Source organism: Mercurialis annua, linkage group LG1-X (assembly GCF_937616625.2).
Source record: "Mercurialis annua linkage group LG1-X, ddMerAnnu1.2, whole genome shotgun sequence".
Classification (NCBI taxonomy): domain Eukaryota; kingdom Viridiplantae; phylum Streptophyta; class Magnoliopsida; order Malpighiales; family Euphorbiaceae; genus Mercurialis; species Mercurialis annua.
The window spans coordinates 62555652-62580271 of NC_065570.1; the positions used below are offsets into that span (position 1 = coordinate 62555652).

Genomic DNA, 24620 nt, shown 5'->3' on the forward strand with positions numbered 1-24620 from the left:
TTATAAAACTTGATCATATTTATATTCTCATTAGTTTTTAATTGAATTATGATTTTACAGGAAATTAATTGACTTTTCAAAAATAATGATGAGTCCATGGCCATGGGTTACCCTTAATTTAAGAGTTAGTAGTAATTAACGCAAAAAAGAAGACTAAAGCTCTTCTAAACAAGAAACACATTTAGTAATTATGCTGCTTTATCAATGACAAATATTTATTTACTTTACACCTTTAACAATTTACATCAACAAAGATAAAAAAACATTTCGAAGATACTCTCACAATCACTTGCTCCGGTCTTCCCTTGGCAGCAGCAATTGAACTGTAAACGAATTGACAGGGACTCTCAAAAACTACTCAGTATTAGGGTTGTGCAAAATCTAAATCAAAACAAACCAAATCAAATTTTGTTGATTCGGTTCACTTTGACACTATAAATTTTTAATTTAATTTACTTTCAGATTTCATTAAAGTTCAATGCAAACCGAACCGAACTGAAACTAAGTTTCAGTTAAGTTCAGCTCCAACTGGATGCACACCCCCTACACTCAAGTTGGTCTTATCAAATGAAACATAACTTTTAGTCCATTTGGGTTAACTGCTTGGCCTTCAACTTTTGCCAACATGGCCTCTTTCAAGTGGAAGTCTAACCATCTTATCAAATACGATCATCCTTTGAAGTGCCACTCCCATTTTGATGGTGGCTAGTTCCGCTCACTCGTCTTGCTGACGAGATAAGGCCAGGAGTCTATGTGCTGCAGACGCGCTACTTGAAATGCTATCAGCATAAAATCTTTTATGACCAACTATTGAACTTCCAATATCCAAGAAGCACACTCTTTGAGGAGTTGAAACTTCTGACGGATGGCGACATTTAAGAAAATCTGCATTTTGGAGCGGAATTCAGACACATCTTCCTTGCATCTATATGATCCTGCACATGAACACTGTTCCGCCATATGTGCAGCTTTGACCTGGTTGCACCTAATGCACACTAGATCCTGCAAATGATATAGGCGTTCCCTTTGCCGTACAATTTGAAGAAGAGCATTCTCCATTACCTCTCGGTCATAAGGCTGGCCACACTGTGGGACAGCACAGCGCCACTCTTGAGCCAGTAAAGCCGAGTCACGACACAAATCTAGGTCTTTGCAGTCATTGCAGTAGCTGTCCAGATATATTTTAAAAAAAGGTGTCAAAAAGAGAAATTATGGGAGATAATAAAACTAATATTGGAACCCCAACTAACAGCTTGCAAGTTTATTATCCGATATGGTATCAGAGTCTCTATTATCGAAAAGTCTGGACTTTAATCCTTTTAGTTAATTATATGTACAAGGTAGAGTGAGCCTCATCAAGCACAATGGACATTCACGAGCAAAAGCATGCTAAAAATAATAATAAAATTACAGTCAGGTCCTCATCTAAAAGCTGGTAAAGTGGGTCTGTGCTTATTCATGCTTCAGGCACACTAGGTGTTCATATGTGGGATGTGTTAGTGTCTTAGAGATAATAAAACTAATGTTGAAACCTCACCTAACAGTTTGAACTTTTGGGTGAATTGGTTATTTGACAAACTCAACTAATTCCTATTACTTCTTCACAACATCGAACAGGGAGAAGCTATTCAGGAAAGTTAAATTCAACGCATTCCATCAGTATCTTTGCACGCTTTTCATATTAATTCAGTTATAAGCACTATAAGAGGTTGAATTTCGATGCTCATGAGTTTCATAGAACTTGGCTTTCACCGTCACCCAAATAAGGAAAATCTTTTCAACCTTTTCATGTTTTAATTTTGTATATTCAGCTTTTGCATAAAAAACGAGAACATCCAAAGTAAAAAATTCTTCTAGACCAAGTTCATATAGTAATAGTTATTTGCATACCTGCAAATTACATTCGGCAAGACAAAAGAAGGACAGGGATCATGAAACTCTGCTTCAGGAGCAAACTCTCGCACTCTGACATATTTCAAAAGATTCTTCCTCATCACCTGCCCAATAAAAAAACCATTATACACATCACCTGACTAGAAAAGCCCTATTAACACGGTTTTTCATCTGTTTCAGTCTCCTAGAAAAAAATTTCTTCTCGCCAACTTGGGAAGTTCACTTAAATTTGCACATTGATGAGATGCTAACAGAAATCAGCCCAGAAGCTAGGGAAACATCAAAACATTTATAAAATTGAGAGAGATCAAATGGTAAGAACAAATAGCAACAATTTTAGAAAAGCGTTATGATATTATGGGGAATACTTTGAGAAAATTTAAAAAATTCAGGAGTGAAATGGACCAAGGTCCACAGCCTAAAAAATTATTTTTCAAAACAATTTGAAGGAAGAAGGGTTCTTAAGTGCATGAAAAAGCTGAGCTGTCCTGTCCAAAATGTAATTGACGAGAAAATACGTATAAACACTAAGCTTCTTGCTATAGAAGCTACATCCACAAGAACCTAGTGGTTCGAAAATTTAATTCAGATATTTGATGATAGATTAGGAGACAAAAAATTACCAGAACTTCATGTTGTACGTTAAGGTCAAGGGCCAGAACAGCGCAGACATTTTTAATGAATTCCAGAGCGGGATCCTTTTTACATATGTTACCCGCAAATTGTGGGAAATTAGATGTTTGGCGATCTTTTTCAGAATTATTTATCCCCTTTAAATGAAGGACAGTTTCACGAACAATTCCTAGGAGTTTGTCTGTGAAGTAAGTGCCGATCTGAACATGTACAAATTGAACCAAATGTAATGTTAGAACTTGCATGCAAAGAGCCAGCAAATCACAAAAATTCTAGAAAATATGCTTCCATTAATACCTGCCCTTTAAGATAGTCCACCATGTGTGATTCAAATGTCTCAGCAGCTGAAACGGTGATTGATGGAGTACAAGAGCTGATTTCCTGCAAAGATGCTCTGTTTGCAGCTTGCTTTTGTGCATGTTCCCAGGGAATAAACATAAATTCTGAGACTATCAAGACAAAATGATCCTGCAAAAGGCTCAAAAGTTTACTGTCCAGTTACCAACAAAATAAATAAAATTGAATGAATCATATGAGAAAGAATCTAAATACCAACAGAAATCGTAGTATTGTCAAAAACTGATAAATCATTTATTCAAGTAGTTAGCTTATGATATTGTTCCTCGAGTATGTCCATGAAAGCAGAGAAGATTTACCTGAATTTTCTTGGGTAAGTATTCAGCAATATTCCAGCTTGATACAATATCCACTTGCGACCCCTGTCTTTGAGGATTAACCCCTTGAGATTCACTGTGCGAACAATCATCAGCTCTGGCTGGAATACCGCCATAATTGTACTACAAAAGAGCGAGCAGAATGACCATAAGCTAATTGCAAAAAAAAAAATATAGTTTGCGAACTTTTGAAGTCTGACTAGTGTATCGGCAAGAGGCTTGAATAGGAATCCATAAGATGTTTTTTTTTGTTTTACCCTTTTCCTCTTACGAAAGTAGGGCAATTCTAGAGTGGCAGTACCATACCTGATCCATGAAAAGCAAGGAATGCCAGAACTGTAATGGCTCAAGCTCAATCCACTCAAACAGTTCTCTACAATCAGCAAAACGAAAATTAGAAAAGTGAAGATGAATATTTGAACAGATCCTAGACCAAAACAAACCTTGTTTGCAAAGTTTTGAGCAAGCTATCACAGTAAGCTTTTGCTGCAGATAGACTGAGCTTTCCAGTGTCTATAATAACCTTCGAAAAATTTGCAAATATGATTGTGGCACCTAACTTGCGAAATTCAGCCAAGAGCAAAGCAAACACCTTTTGCATAACCTATCCATGTAAAAATTAAGAAATCCTCAACCAATTGATACAGAAAGTTAAAGGTCCAATGTTACACCAATAAAATTACTAAATTTAATAGGGCAGCATGGCTCTTTGGTAGAGGAAGTGAAAGAAAAAAAGATTGTAAAGCAGAGAAGGTTGCAGCCCAATTGTCATCCTCAAAATTCAATCAAGTTAAAGGTCCTTGTCTGCAACAACATTTACCTTGTGAAGTATTCGGTGGAGCGCTGGGTCATGAAGCTTTGACTGAGGGCTGCAGTAAAAAGGGTAAGAAATAACTATAGGAATCAAAATAATTTCCATTGAACAAAAAATAACACTACAACCTGCAGAGCCATCGATAAAGATGTTGCAATATTGCATCAGCAAATACACTTCCTGATGTAACTGCATCTGCAAGGCACCTTTGGATCAGTTGTTTGAGGACACGTAATGCAGGTGCAGATGAAATAGCCTCATCAAAGCCATATTGTTCACAAATATGTGAACCAGCACCCATGTCTTGTTCAAACCCCAAAAGGGCACCTCCTTCCATTTCATTCACTTGATTGCTCTTGAGCAGAGCATTTACAGCCAGGTGATGAATCTGGACGAGAAAACTTTTTGGTGTTAAATAAAATTCATCAGGTGCCATTATATGAAGAGGAAGGTACATTTTAAAAGAAATAATTTCAAACCTTCAACTCTACAGAAATTTTCCTATACGCTCCAGGATATGTAAGGACAGGTTGATGGACCTATTTTAAAACAACAGTTAACTTCAGCAGAACACAAGTACAAGATAAAAGAAAAATAAAGCATAGCCACAAATCAGAGCAAACAAATAATTTCATCGACTGGAGCTAGGGAAAAATGGAAACAAAAGACATGAAGAAATTAAGAGTTTATAGGTGTTTCCTCGTTTTCATATGTTAACTAACCTCGTCTGCAAAACATGAAGGTTCTTCACTTATTCCCCCTAGATCAGGCACGCCATCATCCGAAATCCAAAGTAACTGCAAGAATTTTTACATTTTAAGCTCGAAACAAGCATAATTTCACACATAAGAGCCAAAATCTTTTTAAAAAAAAAACTAATTCCCACTCAAAAGAGCTAAGCTCTTTCAAACAACCGCTACAAACTTCAACTATCACATTAAACAAATAGACAAGAGAAAAGCAGACCAAAGGAAACTCTTTAAGTTAATTAAGTAAACTTACCTGTTGCTGATCTCGCAATGCTCTAGAAATGAAAACATCTGCTGTAAATATAAGCCAGTCAAGTTCAAAATTTCCCAAAGGGACCTGTTCCAGAAGATATGTAGATGTTCATATCCACATTTATAAGCATTCTATAATCCGTTGTTAATAGAGAAATAAATAAGCTAGCAAAATACATGGGCATATCTTGAGAGAGAAATCCTTTCATTCAACCACTGAGATGATGCAGCAGCACGTTGCATTGCAATTTTTGCAGCAGCTTGTTGCCATCCAAGGACCTAGAATTACAACACAGGAATTAATCATTTTTCATAAATAAACTAAGTTCAGGAAATCATTTATTTCTCAACCTTGGAATATTATTTCTTCCATAATTCTGTGGGACAAAAGTAAATAATAGAACTAGTCCATACTCCACATGCACAGGCAACGTTCAATATGTGAAGTAGCCATTGTTCCTTTACCTGATACTGACTGTCACGAGAATTGGAAGGTATAGACACACACGGAAAATTATCAAGAGCGGGTATGCCTGATTTCATCATATGAGCATTTGGGCATTCAATAACAGCAATTGTAGGGCCATGATGCTTATCTCTGTCAAAAAAGAAAAATATTTGAGGCCAAGGAAACTGGGCAGTGAAAGTGAATGCGACAGCAATATAACCAAAAGTAGATGGAAATGAAAGACTTATTATCTCATTATAAAATCATAGACACAATAAATTGGAAGTGAAAGTTGGTAAAAGGACAAGTCACCGCCTGTTATACCACGTGAGCATAGATATGACAAAAGTTGCATCATTTTGTTTTGTGTCTGTAACAATATGCAACTAGAGATAATATATTCTACAGCAGATAAGGTTCACAGTTATTTTGATCGACATAAAACCACAAGCAACACATATAAACAAGAAAAGACAAATAGCATTCACTCAAAATAGATGAATCTTGAAGACACTTATTTGGAAGTTCCTATAAGCACGAGCTGGTGAGAAACTGTTCAAACCACTGCTTTAGCACATATTAAAGGACACGTCTAGCTTCTGAAACTTAATGTATTTGTCTCCATTTAACTACTTCATGATCACAAAAACACAGTTCCACAGAACTTCACTATATTTGAATCTTCAGAAGTTTATGAAACCTCTCGTGAACCCTCTCCCAAGTCCATGTTAAGATGCTACAGAACTCTCTGGACTATCTTCCAGCATGGTGCCACAAATATAAAAGATAGACATCCCTGAAAACTGATCCTTTAGCAATGTATGCAATTGTTGGAAATGAAAATCATATATCAAACAGTATCACACTGCTAAACAGCAAATCAGCATGGAGTTAAGAGTAAACCTAAGTTCACTTATTGTTCCCTGCAAAATTCTCTCGGCATCCTTGACATGCCCGACATAACCCACCTGAAAATATACAGTATTTAAACAAGGTAAGAGCCATTGCAGCAGAAGATAGGAAAAAGATTAGCTATGCTGGAAAATGTACCTTGAAAACAACATCATTCCCAGGTGTTGGTGGTTCAACAGACAATGCAATGCAAGCTTCACGGAACTGCCTTTCAAGAAAAGATGGCGATAGGTCTTTATTTTGATAAGGATTGACAACCACAACAGAGACTGTTCTCAATAAAGGCCAATAGAGGACAAAAACAGCACGTCCTTCGGATATGCTGGAATCAAAGAATTATTAAATATCAGATTTAGTACTTGACTTGAACAGGAAAAAAAATGCTCAGGATATAAAGCTTATTGCATAAATGTTGGCTACTTAAATAACATGTGGCAATATCCTTATAAGACAGTAGTAACTACCTTTGATATAGGTAGAAGAAGGCTATTGATTGCTCTAAATAAGAACATTCTGCTGTTGTCTTCATTTGCAGTTCGCTCAGATTCCATCCATCCTGAGCATTTCGTTTCTTGGCTGTTTTATCCACTTTACAGACACAACCAATTTGGAGTATGGCGTTAAATTCTGGTGGCACCTTTGTTTCGTATATTCCCTGATGAAAATTTGGGTTCTAATTAAACCAAAACTGAAATGCCAGATAATAAAAACGAGACTGGCAACTTATATACAAGTGAAACAAAATATATCGCACAGAAGTAACACTTCCATATTGATGTTATATGCTCAAGTGATCAATTAAGTTAGCATGATCTATTTTCTTTTATTCATGCAATTGACTTGAATGTAGATTGATTAATTAGTATAGAAAAAAGTTGGTCAATTCAAAATTCGGTAATAGAATTACAAAAATAAAAAGTTTAGAAAAAGAAAAGAAAATAAATAATCTGTGTATATTTGAATAATTATAATTTAAAGCACTAATTATAATTGTACTATTAAAAATAGAGTTATGGTTTATTAATATTAGTTAAATTAGAATTATTTTTCATTGCATAAAGCTAAAATTGATTGATGAACTCATTAATTAATATATAAAATCAATAAAGTAGGTTGTTGTTTTTTGCCAAATTCAAGATTTATTTATAGTACTATATTCAATTAGTTCACCTTTAAAAAAATTATTTTTGGTTGCTTAGATATAAGTAGGTTAATTTAGATTGATGATTAATAATCAGTCGCTGTGGGATGATACTTTGCTCTTTTCTTAATTACTTGAGCACCGTTTCTTATACTTGCGAATTTTACATATCACTGACCTCAATTTCTGGATCTGCAAGAAGAGCAGCTAGCTTTTTGCTTTCTTTTTTAAACTTATCTTCATCTATGATAACCTATTAAGAATTCACAGCCAAAAAGAATAAGTAAAGATAGTTCACTTGACAAATTTAAAAGTAGCCTGACAGGAAAAAATTAACCAAAGGAAGGGCAGCATATGGGATACCTCAACTAGGTTATAGTTAGGCCTTCCATGAGGAAGAGTCTTGTTCACACGCCTTCCTGGAAACTTTTCTGTTGTAGGTGCTTTTGAGTTGAGGTAAAAGACTCTTGGAACTATTATTGGAATCTTACACATGATCCCTTCAACAACCACCCACGCAGAAAATTGGCCACATTGTGAACTTGGAAGAAGCTGGATGATCTGAAACATTAGAAGATGGGATTAAGTAACAAAATGAATTTAACAATGCATCCAAATTCTTATCAAATAAGGAAAAATGAGCACCTGCCAGGGGCAGCTTGTCAGGGATCTTTCGTATGTTGTAAAATAGGAACCAACACCAGCTCGGTGCTGGGTATTCTTATGATTTTTCTGACTGCCCAAGGGCTCAAAAGCACCATTAGCACAACTTGAATTCCTCAAATTTCCCAACCTACCAAAATTCACAAGAGCACATCATTAATGCCCTTACCCACGTCTCAATTGACAGGGAAGAATACAGCCCTTAAAAATGCGGCTTCATGAGGGGAATTAAAAAAAGAGTACCTTTGCCTCTTCCTCATTTCCAGATGTTCTTTCCACTTTCTTTTCTTGGATTCAAGCCACCCCTGATAATCTACATTTCTATCAATAGATTCTGCAGAGGATGATTTTTTTTGCATGACTGAAAACAAATCTTGTACACTTTCTCCATCATTATTTTGCTGTTGTGAGGAGTTTACTGTACCAGTTGCCTTGAGTGCATGTTTTTCATTATTGATTGCGTAGCAGCGAACAATTGGTCTAGGCCCATTAATAGAATTGCTTTTGTTTCCAAAGTCTTCCAAATCCTCACTCTCCTTATCCATCATATAATTGTCAGTGAGGGCACTGTTATTCTTCCTTAATAAATCATCCTTGTTGGTAAAGCTGAAGATATCAACCAATTTTCTTTGACGAAATTTGTCCTCTTTTTCACGAACCTTTTTATGAAGCCAGTCTGGGTGAACTACCCTAGGAACAGGGTTTGCAACCTGAAAATGATTCATGTCATTTCCAGAAGGCTAAAAGATGATTGACCAGTATACCTATAAAAAAAAAAAGGACGAGCAAAAAAAGAACCTTCTGCATTGCAGCAGGAATTGTAATAGTTTTCTGAATTGCCGAACTTAGCCGTTGCTTGTAATAGGACCAGTCAATGATAGATCTAATGGCCACATCCGTTGAAGTCTTACACCATTTTCGTAAATAGAATTTTATTATTTCTGCAAAATTAAAATGCATTAGAGTACATAAACATAAAATGATCCGAAAGTAACAGCAGTATAAACTTGTACCAGAATCAGTTTCAAATATTGCCACAGGAATAGCACGCTCACTCACAGGAGTCCCCTGTTCATATGCAAATTGCAATAATCATCATCCAGAAAATAATTAAAGATTCTTAAGGTAAATGCTTGCATTTTCTATACAAATCTATATTGAAACCCTGTTTTCAAAGTACTGATAATTCTATAACAGAGCTTCCCAGTAACAAGTTAATACCCTATGCATACATACATAACCAATAAGCTAAAACAAAGAACATACCTTTGGTTCACATGCAACTATATATTGACAACGTAATCCTTTATCTTTAACCATGGTATCACCTAGAAAATCTGCAAGACGTCTTGCAGTGGTCACAGCACATGACTTCTGTTGACCATAATCTACCAACGACTTGCTCATCGTGCTTGATTCAGATATATAATCAAGCAACTCACTGTCAGCAACATCCTTCCCTTGATTCTGAAAGCAAAACAAGAATGAGAAAGAAAAAACTGCAAATTTCACCCTTAATTTATTCATGCATCATATATAACATGAGTCAGAGATGGATTGGAAGAGAAAGTCCCAAACAACTTCAGTGTTTCTTCAGAAAAATAAGAGCTTGATAGCAAGAAGAACTAAATTACTTTCAACATACATCAAGAAGATCAAGCCACCGGTTGGCTACAGCAGCTACAGCTGAATAGCATTCCTCTAAAGTTGATCCATGAAGGAACTTGTCAAAAAGCTCAGCCTGCCAACAAATTATCTCCATATCATGCTTGGATGATGGGAACATATGAATCAATTAAAGATAGGGGAGCATTAAGGGAAAAGAAACTGGAAAGTTTTTAAGTAACAATATGCAGAACCAAATTACTGTGGAGAAATAATACAAGTAACAACATACTGAAGGGTACCTGGAAAACTTTGATGAGCTTTAGCTCACCTCTACGCTTGATTTCAAAACCTTTAAGCTCAGCAAGGGTACCGTCATCATTAAAAACAGCATAACGCTTCTTAATTAAAATTCCCTCTTCCTTGGAAGCAGGAATAATCATTGCCTACAAGATCACTAAAAATAAATAATAAAAACATAAAAAAGATAGTTGTAATTCAATAACAATGTATTCTTCCATGCTATACCTTATATGGGCCATCAACTTCAAATTCGATTGAGCATTCACTATGTGTTGAATATGTCTTATTCACAGGATCTATAAGCGTCTGAATGAAAACAGAGTTAGAACTTTAAACCATCTTTGCAGATTCAACCAAAAAGGGAAATGGGTGAAATAATTTACGACTCAGTGTACATTTTACAGTGAGATTTTTTTGTCGAAGAAGAAAATATAAAGAAAATCTTCTGACCTGATATTGCTCATTTGTGTTGTTTCTTGCAACATCAACATTTAGCATCACACATGGATATGATATTGTAAGTTTTTTCTTCAAGTCACTGAAAATTTAAATTTCGCCAGCCAAAGTACTGTAGGTTAAATACTTTCCCTGAGGACTTAATTGACTAATAGTCTTACATATGGAATAACTAAGCATGCGAAAAATTGAAGATTTAGATACGAGCCTTAAATACATAGCAACAGGAAAATCCTGAGAAACTGTAACTTACTTTGTTTTAAATGTGAAGTTTTCTGGAAAAGATCCAGGGAGCACACACCAAATACCATCAGTATCCAACTCAAGTGGTTTTCCAATTTTGTCAACAAGCAACCGAGCATTCTGAATTATTTTTGCTCCTGTATATGTCACTACACCTGCCATTTCCATTGAATACCATCTTGCACCTCTGGAACACAAAGAAATAAAACCATGACCTTGACAAAGACCACAAAATATGTAAACAGCCAAATCCATACCATTGGGTATAGAAAAGAGCAAAATCACCAACTCACTTGCGCATAACATATCCATAGAAGGAATTAAGAATACACTTGTGTGCAAGTTGCAGTGAATCATAAACCACAACCATGTCCTGCATGCATGAATTGCCAGAGTAGTTTGTATAAAAGAACAAGTATCATAATTATGAAAGTCTATATTTCCATGACAATCAACATAGAGACTCACACCTGTGCTTCCTGGATCTTGATGGAATTCCCACTAGCTTTGGCTTCTGATAACTTCCCCTTCCAAACTTTATTAAGTCCTTTATATTCATACCTCCTATCCCGAAAGCTTGAACAAATTGAAGAAATAGGAGTTATATAATAGTAACTTAACAGCAATAATAGTTGTACCATCTATAACTTATTATCTCATATGTTACATGAAAATCCTACTAATGAAAAGTCAAGTTCCAAATATAAATATTGACATCAGGAATCATAGAAGAAAACACGTGTAAATAAGAATTGCATACCTGCGAACAGTGTCAACATAGAATGGATTTTCACGCATGCAGATCCCTGCTTCTCGAAGTTCAGTGACAGGCTTGTCAATCACCCGTTTATATGCCTGAAAAAAGAAAAATGATTTATAAGTAAGACTAGCTTTGTTCAGGCAAAAGTCTTCACTAGAGAAAGAAACACACCTTCTGACAGTATTTCTTTAGACGCTCTTTAAGTTTTGATTGTTGATCCACCTTAGGGAGGTCAAGAAATGATTTTGACAACTGACCATCAGTGCCATCAACAAACTCAGACTCAATTTGCCTCTTCAAATGATAATAGTCACTGAAATTGATACATTTCATGTCAATCTAAAACTAAATCAGTCTGCAACTGATAAAATAGAGACAATCAGAAGAAGATAATGGGAAGACAAGAAATAGAACCTTTTCTTCGCCATAAATATCTCTCCACGCCAAACCCATTCAAGCTTTCGAAGACAAGTTTTGTCTGGACGGTTAAAGTCACATGCAGTACATATCTCTTCAGTAACTGTAGAGGGGGGCTGAAAAGAAAAAGACAAGTAAAACAGTCACTAACACATTTCTTCAAATATTCTTCTCAAAGAACATTGGAAGACAACATGAAAAACACGAAGCTCCTAGCAGACAGCATAATACATAATGACAGTTACAAAATGCTCAACTATTTCCAAACAGACCATGTAAGCATAAGATGATCGCAAGACCTATTTGCTTATTTCAGTAGCCAAAACCTGTTGAAATTTAATAACAGTTAAAATCTCATGAATATCCAACTTTTTACAAGATTACCAAATAGCCAATTCTCATTTTAAAATTGCAGCTAAAACTCTTCACAGAGATTGAAAGGAGAAAAACAGTCCTTCAGTTATCTAAAAACAAATTCTGATTATGCAATATAAATCAGATAGCACATAAAACACAAACAGATTATAAAAAAGACCACCTAAAGAGAAGTTTTTCGATCATCATACCTGAAGTCTGTTTGTCAAAATAATGTTAGGATACATTGCAGCAACATCTAAATGATAAATAAGAGGGCACTCTTCACGCACTGGTTCATCCCTCAAATTCACCAGCTGCAAAAGACACGAGTAAAATAAAAATTGATTCTGTCCCTATTTGATATTTTCTTAAGAAGTACTTATTTTAGATTCGGCCTATCCCCAGCTCACAAAAATATATATCAGAATTTAAGGGAAGCAAAAAAGAGAGACAAATGGATGATAACATGAAGCAAACACAGCATGCTTGTTTTTCACAAATACTTGGATAATTAATTCATAATTGTGTTGGCAAAACAAATTGAATTTTTGTGATTTTAAAAAGTATACTATAAACGAAGAGGATTAAAATCAGCTAGTCAAACAAAGAAACAAGCCATTCAGCATCAATGAAGGGCAAATTAGTACCTTTTCCATGATGGCATTTTTCACTTCATCATAATTGGAGACTAAATCCAAGTCCATCTTACCCTCTACTCTTACAGCATATTGAAGGTCTCGATCAAGGTTTTCAATCAGTTGCTAAAAATCAAAGTGTTCGAATCTCAGTCAATTAGAAGATCCAACAACAAATATAATACTAACATACAGTAAATCATATTTTAATTAAAAAAAATTAACTTACATTATACGCAGAGGGATCAAGCTTAAAATTAGTTGGCAGATCAGATCTGAATACCCCACTTTCAAGGCACTCCACATGGCCACCAATGTATGTCTCACTCTCAAGAAGGTGGTTCTTATAGAACTTCTCAGGGTCGGATTGGTGCTTGTTAGGGCAGATAACATTTGCCTTGTACGCCTGTAACAAAGTGAGATAATGAAGTAAAAGACTGAAGCAAAAACCATATGAAGCCAACAATTCACATATAGGTGCCCAAGAGCCCACCTGCACCATAAGAAGCATTTCACAAAGTGTCCCACTACCTTTGCGCAAAACCTCATCTGGTGGCATGGGAATTATGGTGGCAAGAGAGAAAATGAATGGATGAACATAGGTCATGTACAAATAATAAGTTGCAACAGCATCAGACACTGAGTAGGACGCCATCGTCTGTCAGCATATTTGCAGAAACAGAAACAATATTAGAAATTTTTGAATACGCACAAAAAGAAAATTCTTGGTTAGCAAAACAATATAAATCTAAACATGCACTTGGTGGCAACAATGAATAGTAGTACTAAATATTAAGCCTCATTTACTAATTAGTTGGATAGGTATATGGATTAGGCTTCCCCATTTTTATCAAAACGATGAAAAAAATCATGAGGTGAAATTATTACATATAATAGCAAAAACCTTCTTATATACATGGATACCTGAGGCTTTTCTTTTGCAAAGCGAACCATATCTTCTGGATTGACCTCCATGGGATCATATCCCAATTTTGCCTTAGTGACAGCCTGACATATCAAGGAAAGAAAATTGTGAACCCTATAGTTAAGATTTAAATAATGACTACAATAAGCTCATCTGCATATCTAGAATGAAACTTACAATCTGAAGGCTGTCTCTAGCACTACCATTTATCATTTAATAAAAGGAATTGCGCTCACCTACAGAATGTATAATAACTTTCTTCAAAGTTTAACAAATGGAGAACTTAACTGACCATTTTCAGAAAATTTTGATATTTTTTAGTTGATGGAATGAAAAAACATGGAAGTACAAATGCCTGCCTAAAATTTTAAAGCAACATGGTTTGAAAACTGGAATTATACACAAGACCAATTTGAATTTGTTGGAAAAGGAACAAATCTCAATAGAGTAATTTATGGAGTAAATATAGGAAGTCTTCTCTATTACATAGATTAGGGAATTAGCCTTATATATAACCTTAATTAGGGGAATTACTTGTACAGTTAATATTTCCTAGTTAGGCTTCCTTTTAGCTGTATATATATACAGGTTGTATATTCAGAAATAAATATAACAATACAATTGTTTTCTCCTATAATATTTCTCATGGTATCAGAGCTCACCTTGATCCAGTGAGCAAAAAATAAACCTAGCCTCCTCATCTAACCTAGCCACAACTTAGCAGCCACCATGTCTGACTCTACAAACATCAATCTTTCTTCTTCTGAAACTCCTACTTCTGCCACTAAAACCTTGGTTCCCTCCGAATCTCATTCAGTCCAAATAACTACAATTCGATTGAATGGAGATAATTTTTTGCGCTGGTCTCAATCTGTGCGTATGTATATTCGAGGAAGGGGTAAAATTGGCTATCTAACTGGAGATAAAAGGGAACCAAACATTGATGATCCTAAATATTCTACATGGGATGCTGAAAACTCAATGGTAATGACGTGGCTGGTTAACTCTATGGAGGAAGACATTAGCTCCAACTACATGTGTTATCACACTGCTAAGGAGCTTTGGGATAATATTAATCTTATGTACTCAGATTTGGGAAATCAGTCCCAAGTCTATGAATTGATGTTGAAACTTGGTGATATTCGTCAAGGAGAAGACAATGTCACTAAGTACTTCAATTCGTTGAAACGCTTGTGGCAAGATTTAGACTTATTCAATAGTTATGAGTGGAAATGCTTGGAGGATGCCAACCACTATAAAAAGAAGGTCGAAGATGAGCGGATTTATAAGTTTCTTATTGGGCTAAATATTGAATTTGATGAAGTTAGAGGAAGGATAATTGGCAGACAACCTCTTCCTTCTATTGGAGAAGTTTTTTCCGAAGTTCGTCGTGAAGAAAGTCGTAGACTTGTTATGCTTGGAAAAAAGACTTCCAGTAGCATCCTTGAGAATTCTGCTTTGGCTGCAGGTGAAGCCTATTTTAGCCGCAATACTCCATTTAGCACTGGTCAAAGAACTGGTGTATGGTGTGATCATTGCAACAAGCCTAAACACACCCGTGAAACATGCTGGAAACTTCACGGTAAACCTGCAAATTGGAAGGGCAAGCATGAGAGGAAGTTTAATCAGAAAAATTTTCCTTCTGCACATGAAGTCGAAGCTGCCCCATTCAGCCCTCAACAGGTGAATCATATTCTAAAATTGCTGAAATCTATTCCTTCTGCACATGAAGTTGAAGCTGTCCCATTCAGCCCTGAACAAGTGAATCATATTCTCAGACTGCTGAAATCTAATGCTGGATTATCGGGTACTCCTAATGTTTCTATTGCACAAACAGGTAGTGATTTAAATGCCCTAGTTTGTTCTTCTATTTCACAATCTGCTCCCTGGATAGTAGATTCAGGAGCATCTCATCATATGACTAGTCTTTCCAATTTGTTTCATACATATTATCCTTGTTCTGGACAAGAAAAAATCCGTGTTGCAAATGGATCCTATTCTTCTATAGCAGGCAAAGGTTTGATAAAATTGTCAAACAATGTGTCTCCTAAATCAGTTCTTCATGTACCTAAACTTGCTTGTAATCTCTTATCTGTTAGCAAAATATGCAAGGATTCTAATTGTTGCGTTACTTTCTTTGATTCTCATTGTATTTTTCAGGACCTGAAATCGGGGAGGACGATTGGCAGTGCTAAAATGATAGATGGTCTCTATTACTTTGAAGAAGAAGATTCCAAGTATAAATTACCTCAGGGTTTAAGTAGTGTTAGTTCTCCCTCTATTAAGGATAATATTAAGCTTTGGCACTATAGGATGGGACATCCTAGTTTTCCTTATCTTAAAAAATTGTTTCCTGCTTTATTTAATGGAATTGATATTCTTGATTTTCATTGTGAACATTGCATTTTAGCAAAAAGTCATAAAAGTACCTACTATTCAAAACCATATCAGCCATCTCGCCCTTTTTACTTAATCCATAGTGATGTTTGGGGGCCTTCACGAGTTCAAACTTTTTCTGGAAAAAAATGGTTTGTGACTTTTATTGATGATCATACTCGATTAAGTTGGGTATATTTGATGAAAGATAAATCTGAAGTTCATGCTTTATTCAAAAACTTTTATGCAATGGTTGAATCACAATTTCATACCAAAATAGGAATTTTGCATACTGATAATGGTACTGAATATTTTAATGAATCTCTTGGCAGCTTCTTAAGAGATAAGGGTATGCAACATCAATCTACTTGTGTTGATACGCCCCAGCAAAATGGTATAGCTGAAAGAAAGAATAGACACTTACTAGAAGTTGCACGAGCTTTAATGTTTTCTATGCATATTCCTAAATATCTCTGGGGTGAAGCCGTTTTAACTGCAACATATTTAATTAACAGGATGCCTACACGTGTTTTGAATTACACTACACCCCTAAACTGTTTTACTCAACATTTTCCCGAAGCTCGGATTTTTTCAAAGTTACCTCTTAAGGTCTTTGGCTGTACAGCTTATGCTTTTATTCCTCAAAAAGATCGGTCAAAACTTGATCCTAAAGCTGGAAAACATGTTTTTATTGGTTATGCATCTAATAGAAAAGGATATAAATGTTTTAATCCTTTAACTCGGAAGACTGTGATTACTATGGATGTTGTATTTCTTGAAAATCAGCCATATTTTCAAAATAATTTTCTTCAGGGGGAGAAACTAGATGAAGAAAATAGTTGGGGTATTCAACAAAGTTTACCTAAAGTTGTTTTGCATCCTATTGTACCAAGTATGGGGGAATCTTTAACAGGGGGAGAAACACTACAAGATGATCCTAAGGGATTTAGGCCTGAAGTACTTGTTTATACAAGGAAGAAAAATCATAAGAAGAATGCAGAACCATCTACACTTGAAGCACTGCCAATCATACCCAATGCTCCAAATTCAGGTTCTTCTCCAAATTTAGGTTCTTCTCAACCTTGTACTTCTTTTGTTCCTAATCATACTGTTGAATCTGAACATGGTGATCTAGATATACCTATAGCCATAAGAAAAGGAATTCGTTCTTGTACCAATCATCCTATTGCAAACTATTTAACATACGATAATCTTTCTCACAAACATAAAGCATTTACGTCAAGAATTTCGAACTTGTTTATCCCTAGAAACATCCAGGAAGCTCTTGATAATCCAAAGTGGAGATTGGCAGTTATGGAGGAGATTGGTGCACTAAAAAAGAATGAGACTTGGGAGATTGTTGAATTGCCAAAAGATCAAAAAATAGTAGGCTGTAAATGGGTTTTTACTGTAAAATGCAAGGCGGATGGAAGTGTAGAAAGATATAAAGCACGGCTGGTTGCTAAGGGGTTTACTCAAACTCATGGTATTGATTACCAAGAAACTTTTGCTCCAGTGGCAAAAATTAACTCCATTCGTGTGTTGCTATCTCTTGCAGCAAACTTTAGTTGGCCTTTACAACAACTGGATGTGAAGAATGCGTTCTTGAATGGTGATTTAGAAGATGAAGTGTTCATGTGCCCTCCTCCAGGTTTTGAAAGTGCTATTGGCCAAAACAAAGCTTGCAAACTGAAAAAGTCTTTATATGGCCTTAAACAGTCTCCTAGAGCTTGGTTTGAACGTTTTGGGAAGGCGGTAAAAGGCTATGGGTATCACCAAAGTCAAGCTGATCATACTATGTTTTATAAGCATTCTGATAAAGGCAATATTGCAATTTTAATTGTATATGTTGACGATATGATTTTGACAGGTGATGATCTTGATGAGTTGTCAACTCTAAAGAAAAGATTGGCAGAAGAGTTTGAGATTAAAGACCTCGGAGAGTTGAAGTACTTTCTAGGCATGGAATTTGCTAGATCAAGAGAAGGAATATTTGTGAATCAAAGAAAATATATTCTTGATTTACTCGATGAAACTGGCCTTCTCGGATGTAAAGCAGCCGAGACTCCTATTGAGGCTAATTTGAAGCTAAATTTAGCTACTGCTGAAAATGTGATTGAAAGAGAGAAATTTCAGCGGCTAGTAGGTAAGCTTATTTACTTATCACACACTCGTCCCGACATTGCGTTTGCTGTGAGTGTGGTAAGTCAATTTATGCATGCTCCTGGCAAAGAGCACTTTGATGTTGTTTACAGAATAATGAGATATCTTAAAGGGACACCCGGCAAAGGGCTTATGTTTAGAAAAGGAGATAATATTCAGATCGAAGTCTACACTGATGCTGATTGGGCTGGATGCATTACAGACCGACGGTCAACATCGGGTTATTGTGCCTTTGTTGGTGGAAATTTGGTGACTTGGCGGAGCAAAAAGCAAAGTGTTGTAGCACGTAGTAGTGCAGAAGCTGAACTTAGATCTCTTGCACATGGCATTTGTGAGATAATCTGGATTAAAAGATTACTTGAAGATTTGCAGATTCAATTTTTATTTCCCATGAAAGCGTTTTGTGATAATAAAGCTGCGATCTCGATTGCTCATAATCCTGTCCTTCACGATAGGACTAAACATATCGAAGTGGACAGACATTTTATCAAAGAAAAACTTGATGATGGCTTAATATGTGTTCCTTACATACCTACATATCAACAGGTGGCTGACATCCATACCAAGGGACTATCTAAAAAACAATTTGACTATCTTGTAAGCAAGCTGGGTATGAAAGATATTTACAAGCCAGCTTGAGGGGGAGTGTTGGAAAAGGAACAAATCTCAATAGAGTAATTTATGGAGTAAATATAGGAAGTCTTCTCTATTACATAGATTAGGGAATTAGCCTTATATATAACCTTAATTAGGGGAATTACTTGTACAGTTAATATTTCCTAGTTAGGCTTCCTTTTAGCTGTATATATATACAGGTTGTATATTCAGAAATAAATATAACAATACAATTGTTTTCTCCTATAATATTTCTCAGAATTCAATGATTTCAACATAAGGCTACAAGAATCGAGATTGACAGATGTTGTTAAAGAGAGAATTAAGATATCCATCAATGAGAAGTACTAGTTTTTATCTGAATCTTTGAATGACTGTTTTTGATTTTCAAGACTAAAGTGCAGACTGTGCAGTAGCAACAAAAAATTATCAAAAAGTTACAGCTTCATGGTAAGTACTAAACTAGCATAAAACGAACAACATTTAATATTTTGCAGAAAATATATATAAATTCATAACAAAGGTTGAATCTAGGGAAACGGATAGCACCTTAAGGCCCTGACTCCCTTGAGGCAGATAACTATCACGTTTGACCCAAGCAAAACAATCCAAATGGCAAGCAAATCTAGCACGGCACTCTCCCTGATTCTTGTCACAAGAAAAACCAACCTCCTGAAAAACAAATGAAATAACAAAGTAACAAGGAGTTAAATGTTTGAAATATGCTTGTAGTTCAATAAATTGATTAGTAAATAAGGAACAAATAGAGCATTACTTGTATGATAAATATTAAAGGGCCAATTCCAACTTAAGTCAACCTTTTACAAGTTCATAAAAAAAGACCTTTAATCAACATTGTTTTCCAGAAATATGAGACATTCAAGCTGGTGACAAAAGTGCCCATGAGAAATTCAAGCTTGTAACGGCACTAAGGGATGATCTCATCATTAGCCAGAGATTGCAACATTCGTAACAAATAATGAATTTATAAACATAAATATTTATAGGCACAGCAAAACCAGTCACTAAACACATACTCTTCCTAAACCAACAAAGGATCATTTCACCCTCCAACTTGACACAAAAGATAAGAAATGTCCAAATTTGAATTATATGGCAAAACAATCCACAACTTATCAATTTTAGGTCAGTTTGCAGTCTTGACGAGCAGAACCAACCTCAAATTGGGGTAATTGGGGTATAAACTTACCCAAAATACACAAGCCATGGTTTTTTTTTTGTCATAAAACACGAGCTTAAATATTTTTAATCTTTTGCGCCAAGTTAGAGGGGTGAAATGAACCTTTGTAGCTAACTATTTCTTTGCCCCTCTCCCCCACCCTCTAGAAAAATGATGCTTACGGGAAGCTACTAGTAGTAGAATAGGTATAAGTTTAGTAGCTAAACATACAATTTTCTGAAATTCCTAAATATGCATCTCTATCGATGCATCACATTCTCATTTACCAAGAGACGTCAGTAACACCTAGAGGGGAAAAAAACTAGAACGACGAGCAAAATTGAAATGTTTACAATTCAACAGCACAAAATATGCGACTGGTATTATCTGAAGTTGTTTAAATTATGAAATTTTAACAATTTAGGAAGCTACAGATACAAACTTATTGGTGATTTATAAGTGAATTGAACAGGAAAGGCAGCATACATCACTCATCTTAAGCCCATGATAAGCTGCTCGGCTTTCCATAAATGGCCAGTCAAAAAAATCACCATTGTAAGTAACATATATTCCAGGTTTCACCTCTTGCATGTGGGCAAACCACTGTCTAAGTAGCTGTACCTGCAAGAAACACATAATTGAACATCAAGATAAACATATGCATGATGCATCAACTTCCTAGCTTACTGCACGCACTAGATTGATGTGTTTTCTTTACCTCATTTTGCACATTGGTCACCTTAAAACACCCTTCATATTCTGGTTTAGGAGTATATTCTAGATCATCTATATCTTCCCCTACACACTGAACTTAAAGTTATTAATAAATAAACAGATGTATTGGGTTAAAATGAATGTAAAGCAAAAGTAAAGGGCAGGTAGAGACAAAGACAAATGTACAGACAGATGGACAGAAAACAGCCTCTAAGAGAAAGAAATAAGCATTTGCCTCCTCCATACTTGCACATATGAAAGTAAAAACACATTATTAACTTCTTTTCTTTCACAAAATAACAAAGTTTGATGCTTACCTAATATTATGCAAAATCTTAAACAAACATAAAATCAAATTATCATTGTAACAATATCTCGTTTCTATTTGACTTCTAGGAACTGAGAATAATTATATAATATGATAGATCAACCCATATCCTCCCCCAGAAATCACAACCAACTCTTTTGAAAGAGAATCAAATTAGATCCTAAACAGAAATACACCACACAAGCATCTGAAACCAAGCCTCCCAATCAGAGGCGTTGCAAGTTGATGCTTCTACAGGTGAATAGCATTCTTAAAAATTAACCAGATATACCATTATTGAATAAGTAGAACAAATGGTAATCTTTTGCTTCCTGCAATTTTTTTAAATACTTAATGCCTAAGCTTAAAGCTAAAGCCTAAAGACATCAGACTTTCCTAGTAACATTGTCTTTGTAGAAGATCATGCTATAAGACAAATGGAATAAATCAAATATCAAACCAACATGCACACTGTTTACTTATGTCCATCTAATGGGTGGACCATTACTTATTACGTTCAGTAAAGACAGCACATAACAGCCACCATATTTTCCTTGAACGGCACAACACAAACTAATGGAAATTATAAACAAGCTTGAAAATTATTAAACTTAACAAATGACCAAGTAGCTGAAAAAAATGAAACTAGTTATATCTACCTCTCTGTTAATGGTCAAGTATCCTTGTCCATCAACCATGTAAGATATCATCATTATTTGGTCATAATCAGCATCTGGAAATTTCAGTGGAAGCTTGGTGGTTTCAATATCAAATGCACATACGCGTACTTCAGCACGCTGCAGAAGATCAGTCCTCTTTTCAAGCATAATGCCAGTACTGGATACACTAATATCATACCACTGCCCACATCTAATATCTGAGTAACAGAGAAACAATATTATTTGGTAATCATTAAGCAATGTATTTTACTTCACAAGCTATTGTGTGTAAACAAACATAAAGATTGCATAATATATTACCATTATCAATCGCAAAACGAACATGATATGGAACATCATACTCCCGGAGATCAACTATACAATCTAAAAAATCTTGAGGTCTTTGTTCTCTGCTAAACAGCATAGAAAAATGTGAGGGTCGCATAGATACTAAACTTAAGATGTAAATAGTCAAGTTCACTTAAATCAATATTGAATAATGAAAGGAAGATGCCCCTAAATAAGGTGGAATAAAAAAATTATAGCTCGACTATGTATTGTTCAACCAAAAGACAGGAGTGCATGTATTATATAAATCAAGACTAGCTGAAAATACCTCTTCTCCGTTAATATGGACTCGTATGCTTCTGCAGTATCAAACTTTGCCCTGTTTCTTTCAACAACATATGACAGATCTCTCTTCACATCCATTAATTGTTGAACAGTAGAAAAAGATATTTTCAGATATCTTTTATGCAAACCGGACAAATGGTTTTTCTGTCAACGAGCATATAAAGCAAACATAATGAATCATTTTCATGATACAATGTTAAAAGATTCAAACCCATGCTAAATCCCAATAGGTTATGAACATGAAAATAACTAAATAAATTTGTTTCACTAGAAAAAAAATCTCAAGAGCAATAAAGCTAAGAAATAATATACGTCTTATGATTAATAGAATAAAACACACCTAAAATCTTAAACTATAATTTGTATCAATTTCTTGTAATTCACTCCTAAAAAATGGTTCTTCTTTAAATGCATGGTCGACATTCAGACAGACAGATTCATAAGAAAGTCAAGAGAAAAATTTCAGTTTCAAGTTGTATGCAGCAAGATGTAATGCCAATGCCATAGACAATAAGCATGAGTTTTGATTTCAATGATATTGGCAAGAAAGTCAATAGAGCATTTTAATCTTTTTTGCTCATTCACTTCATTGCTTTGAGGATGATTTAAAAAATTAGAAATTTCTGATGGCCAAATTATAGCTTATTCATCTTTTTAATTGGCAGAACACCCTTCATAGCCTCAACAAATGGTTTAAAAAGGTTCTTAGTAAACCAGAAGTTCCTAAATGCTAGCTCTAACACCAAAAAATTCTTATGGTACTAAACTGAAATTAAATTTAAAAAAGATATGAATATCAGGAGCTTTGTATCAAATGACAAATCTTCAGCCGCATAAGTTATGCATTCTTCTTATTTTTACACTAATACTCACAATTTAGAATAGCTTAAAGCTAAGAAAACCTATCCACAAAATCAAGCTTTTAGCTAGCAACAGTACTGATACAGTATCATTTCACGCAAAAAGGAAACAACAAACAAAAAAAGGCACCGTCGAATCTCAAAAGTGTGAAAGAACTATTGATAGGCATAATTAAGCCAATGAAAAATTGTAGAAAACAGAATGTAACTCACAAGATCTAAGTCTTCCTTTTCCACAATTTCAATATCAGCAATTTGACTTTCATATCGTCGCCGCAGATATGCATCAACATCCATTTCCATTTTATCCTATCATAACATCACCAACAACAGTATTATCACTATGTAAGTAAAGTAAAGTAAACTAAGCCTCAAGTACACAAACATATACAAAGAGGGGAAAAGTACCTTCGTGGCGGCATAAAAATAAGGATGGAACTTAAACTGCGACTTGAAAGCAGAACCATCCTAATAATGGAAATTTCAAGACAATTAATTAAATTAATTAAATCTCATATACCGACAATTAATTTAATTAATTTAACCTCACATATCGACAATTAATTTGATTAATTTAATCTCACAATTCTGTATTATTTTTTACCTGAGATACAAAATAGAGATCAACACAACTATGTACTCTTCGCGTTTCTTGATCCTCCCAAGATGACTATGAATTCATTTGTTAAAAAAATTCAACACTGAAGACTGACATTCAAACGAAATTTAGGGGGGAAATTAAAATTAGACTTACAGATGACAAAGTGAGAAGCCAACCGAGACGCTTATCGCCTTCGTTGAAGAGATCGAAGCCGAACTTTGAGTCGAGTTCTTCTTCTGCGTTTCGAATAAATTTCTGCTTCTTTGAGTTCCGGTTAAAATTGTTGTTCCGGTCTCGTCTCCGGTTATCTACGCCGTTGTACATTTTTGTGACTACTTAAACGGCGGCGAGTTAAGTTAATGAGACATTGAAACCCTTCTGATCTGATTAAGTGTGGTTGCCGCGCGAGAAAAGGTAAGGGATTTAGTATTTTCCCGCCCAAATGCACTATGTAGTTCTTTTTTACTTTTGAAATGACATAAATACCCAAACGACTTCGTTCGAAATACCCAAAAAAAGAGTGAAAATAATTGGAAAATACATAATTTGCTTGACTAAAAATTTTGTAAAAATACCTAAAAAGTGAACATAATTACAAAAATATCTAGCCATAAATCAATCCAACTCAAATC

The 24620-nt window shown here is 35.1% G+C and overlaps 1 protein-coding gene across 2 annotated transcripts; it reads right to left on the minus strand.

Annotated features, from left to right (window-relative positions):
* Positions 1-162: 162 nt before the first annotated feature.
* Positions 163-24412, minus strand: LOC126670749 (DNA polymerase epsilon catalytic subunit A-like). Of its 2 annotated transcripts, none has more exons than XM_050364580.2 (49): positions 24142-24412; positions 23992-24057; positions 23796-23855; positions 23601-23696; positions 22511-22671; positions 22216-22304; positions 21895-22112; positions 20933-21019; positions 20701-20835; positions 19584-19706; positions 13880-13963; positions 13449-13613; positions 13185-13361; positions 12968-13081; positions 12530-12634; positions 11961-12079; positions 11718-11859; positions 11547-11641; positions 11257-11362; positions 11080-11159; positions 10797-10973; positions 10538-10625; positions 10313-10393; positions 10087-10230; positions 9825-9920; positions 9446-9646; positions 9193-9247; positions 8978-9120; positions 8423-8889; positions 8162-8309; positions 7880-8077; positions 7695-7769; positions 6840-7030; positions 6514-6697; positions 6367-6431; positions 5481-5613; positions 5193-5294; positions 5017-5100; positions 4737-4811; positions 4494-4553; positions 4143-4402; positions 4021-4069; positions 3644-3804; positions 3507-3573; positions 3183-3323; positions 2824-2994; positions 2517-2726; positions 1891-1997; positions 163-1168 (listed from the first exon to the last, which is right to left on the minus strand). In XM_050364580.2, exons 1-49 carry the CDS (start codon positions 24310-24312, stop codon positions 808-810), a joined length of 6687 nt encoding a protein of 2228 aa, XP_050220537.1. In that variant the 5' UTR covers positions 24313-24412; the 3' UTR covers positions 163-807. The 2 variants fall into 2 exon arrangements, with proteins under 2 accessions (XP_050220537.1, XP_050220530.1); XM_050364573.2 differs by having other exon boundaries at positions 22216-22307.
* Positions 24413-24620: the final 208 nt, after the last annotated feature.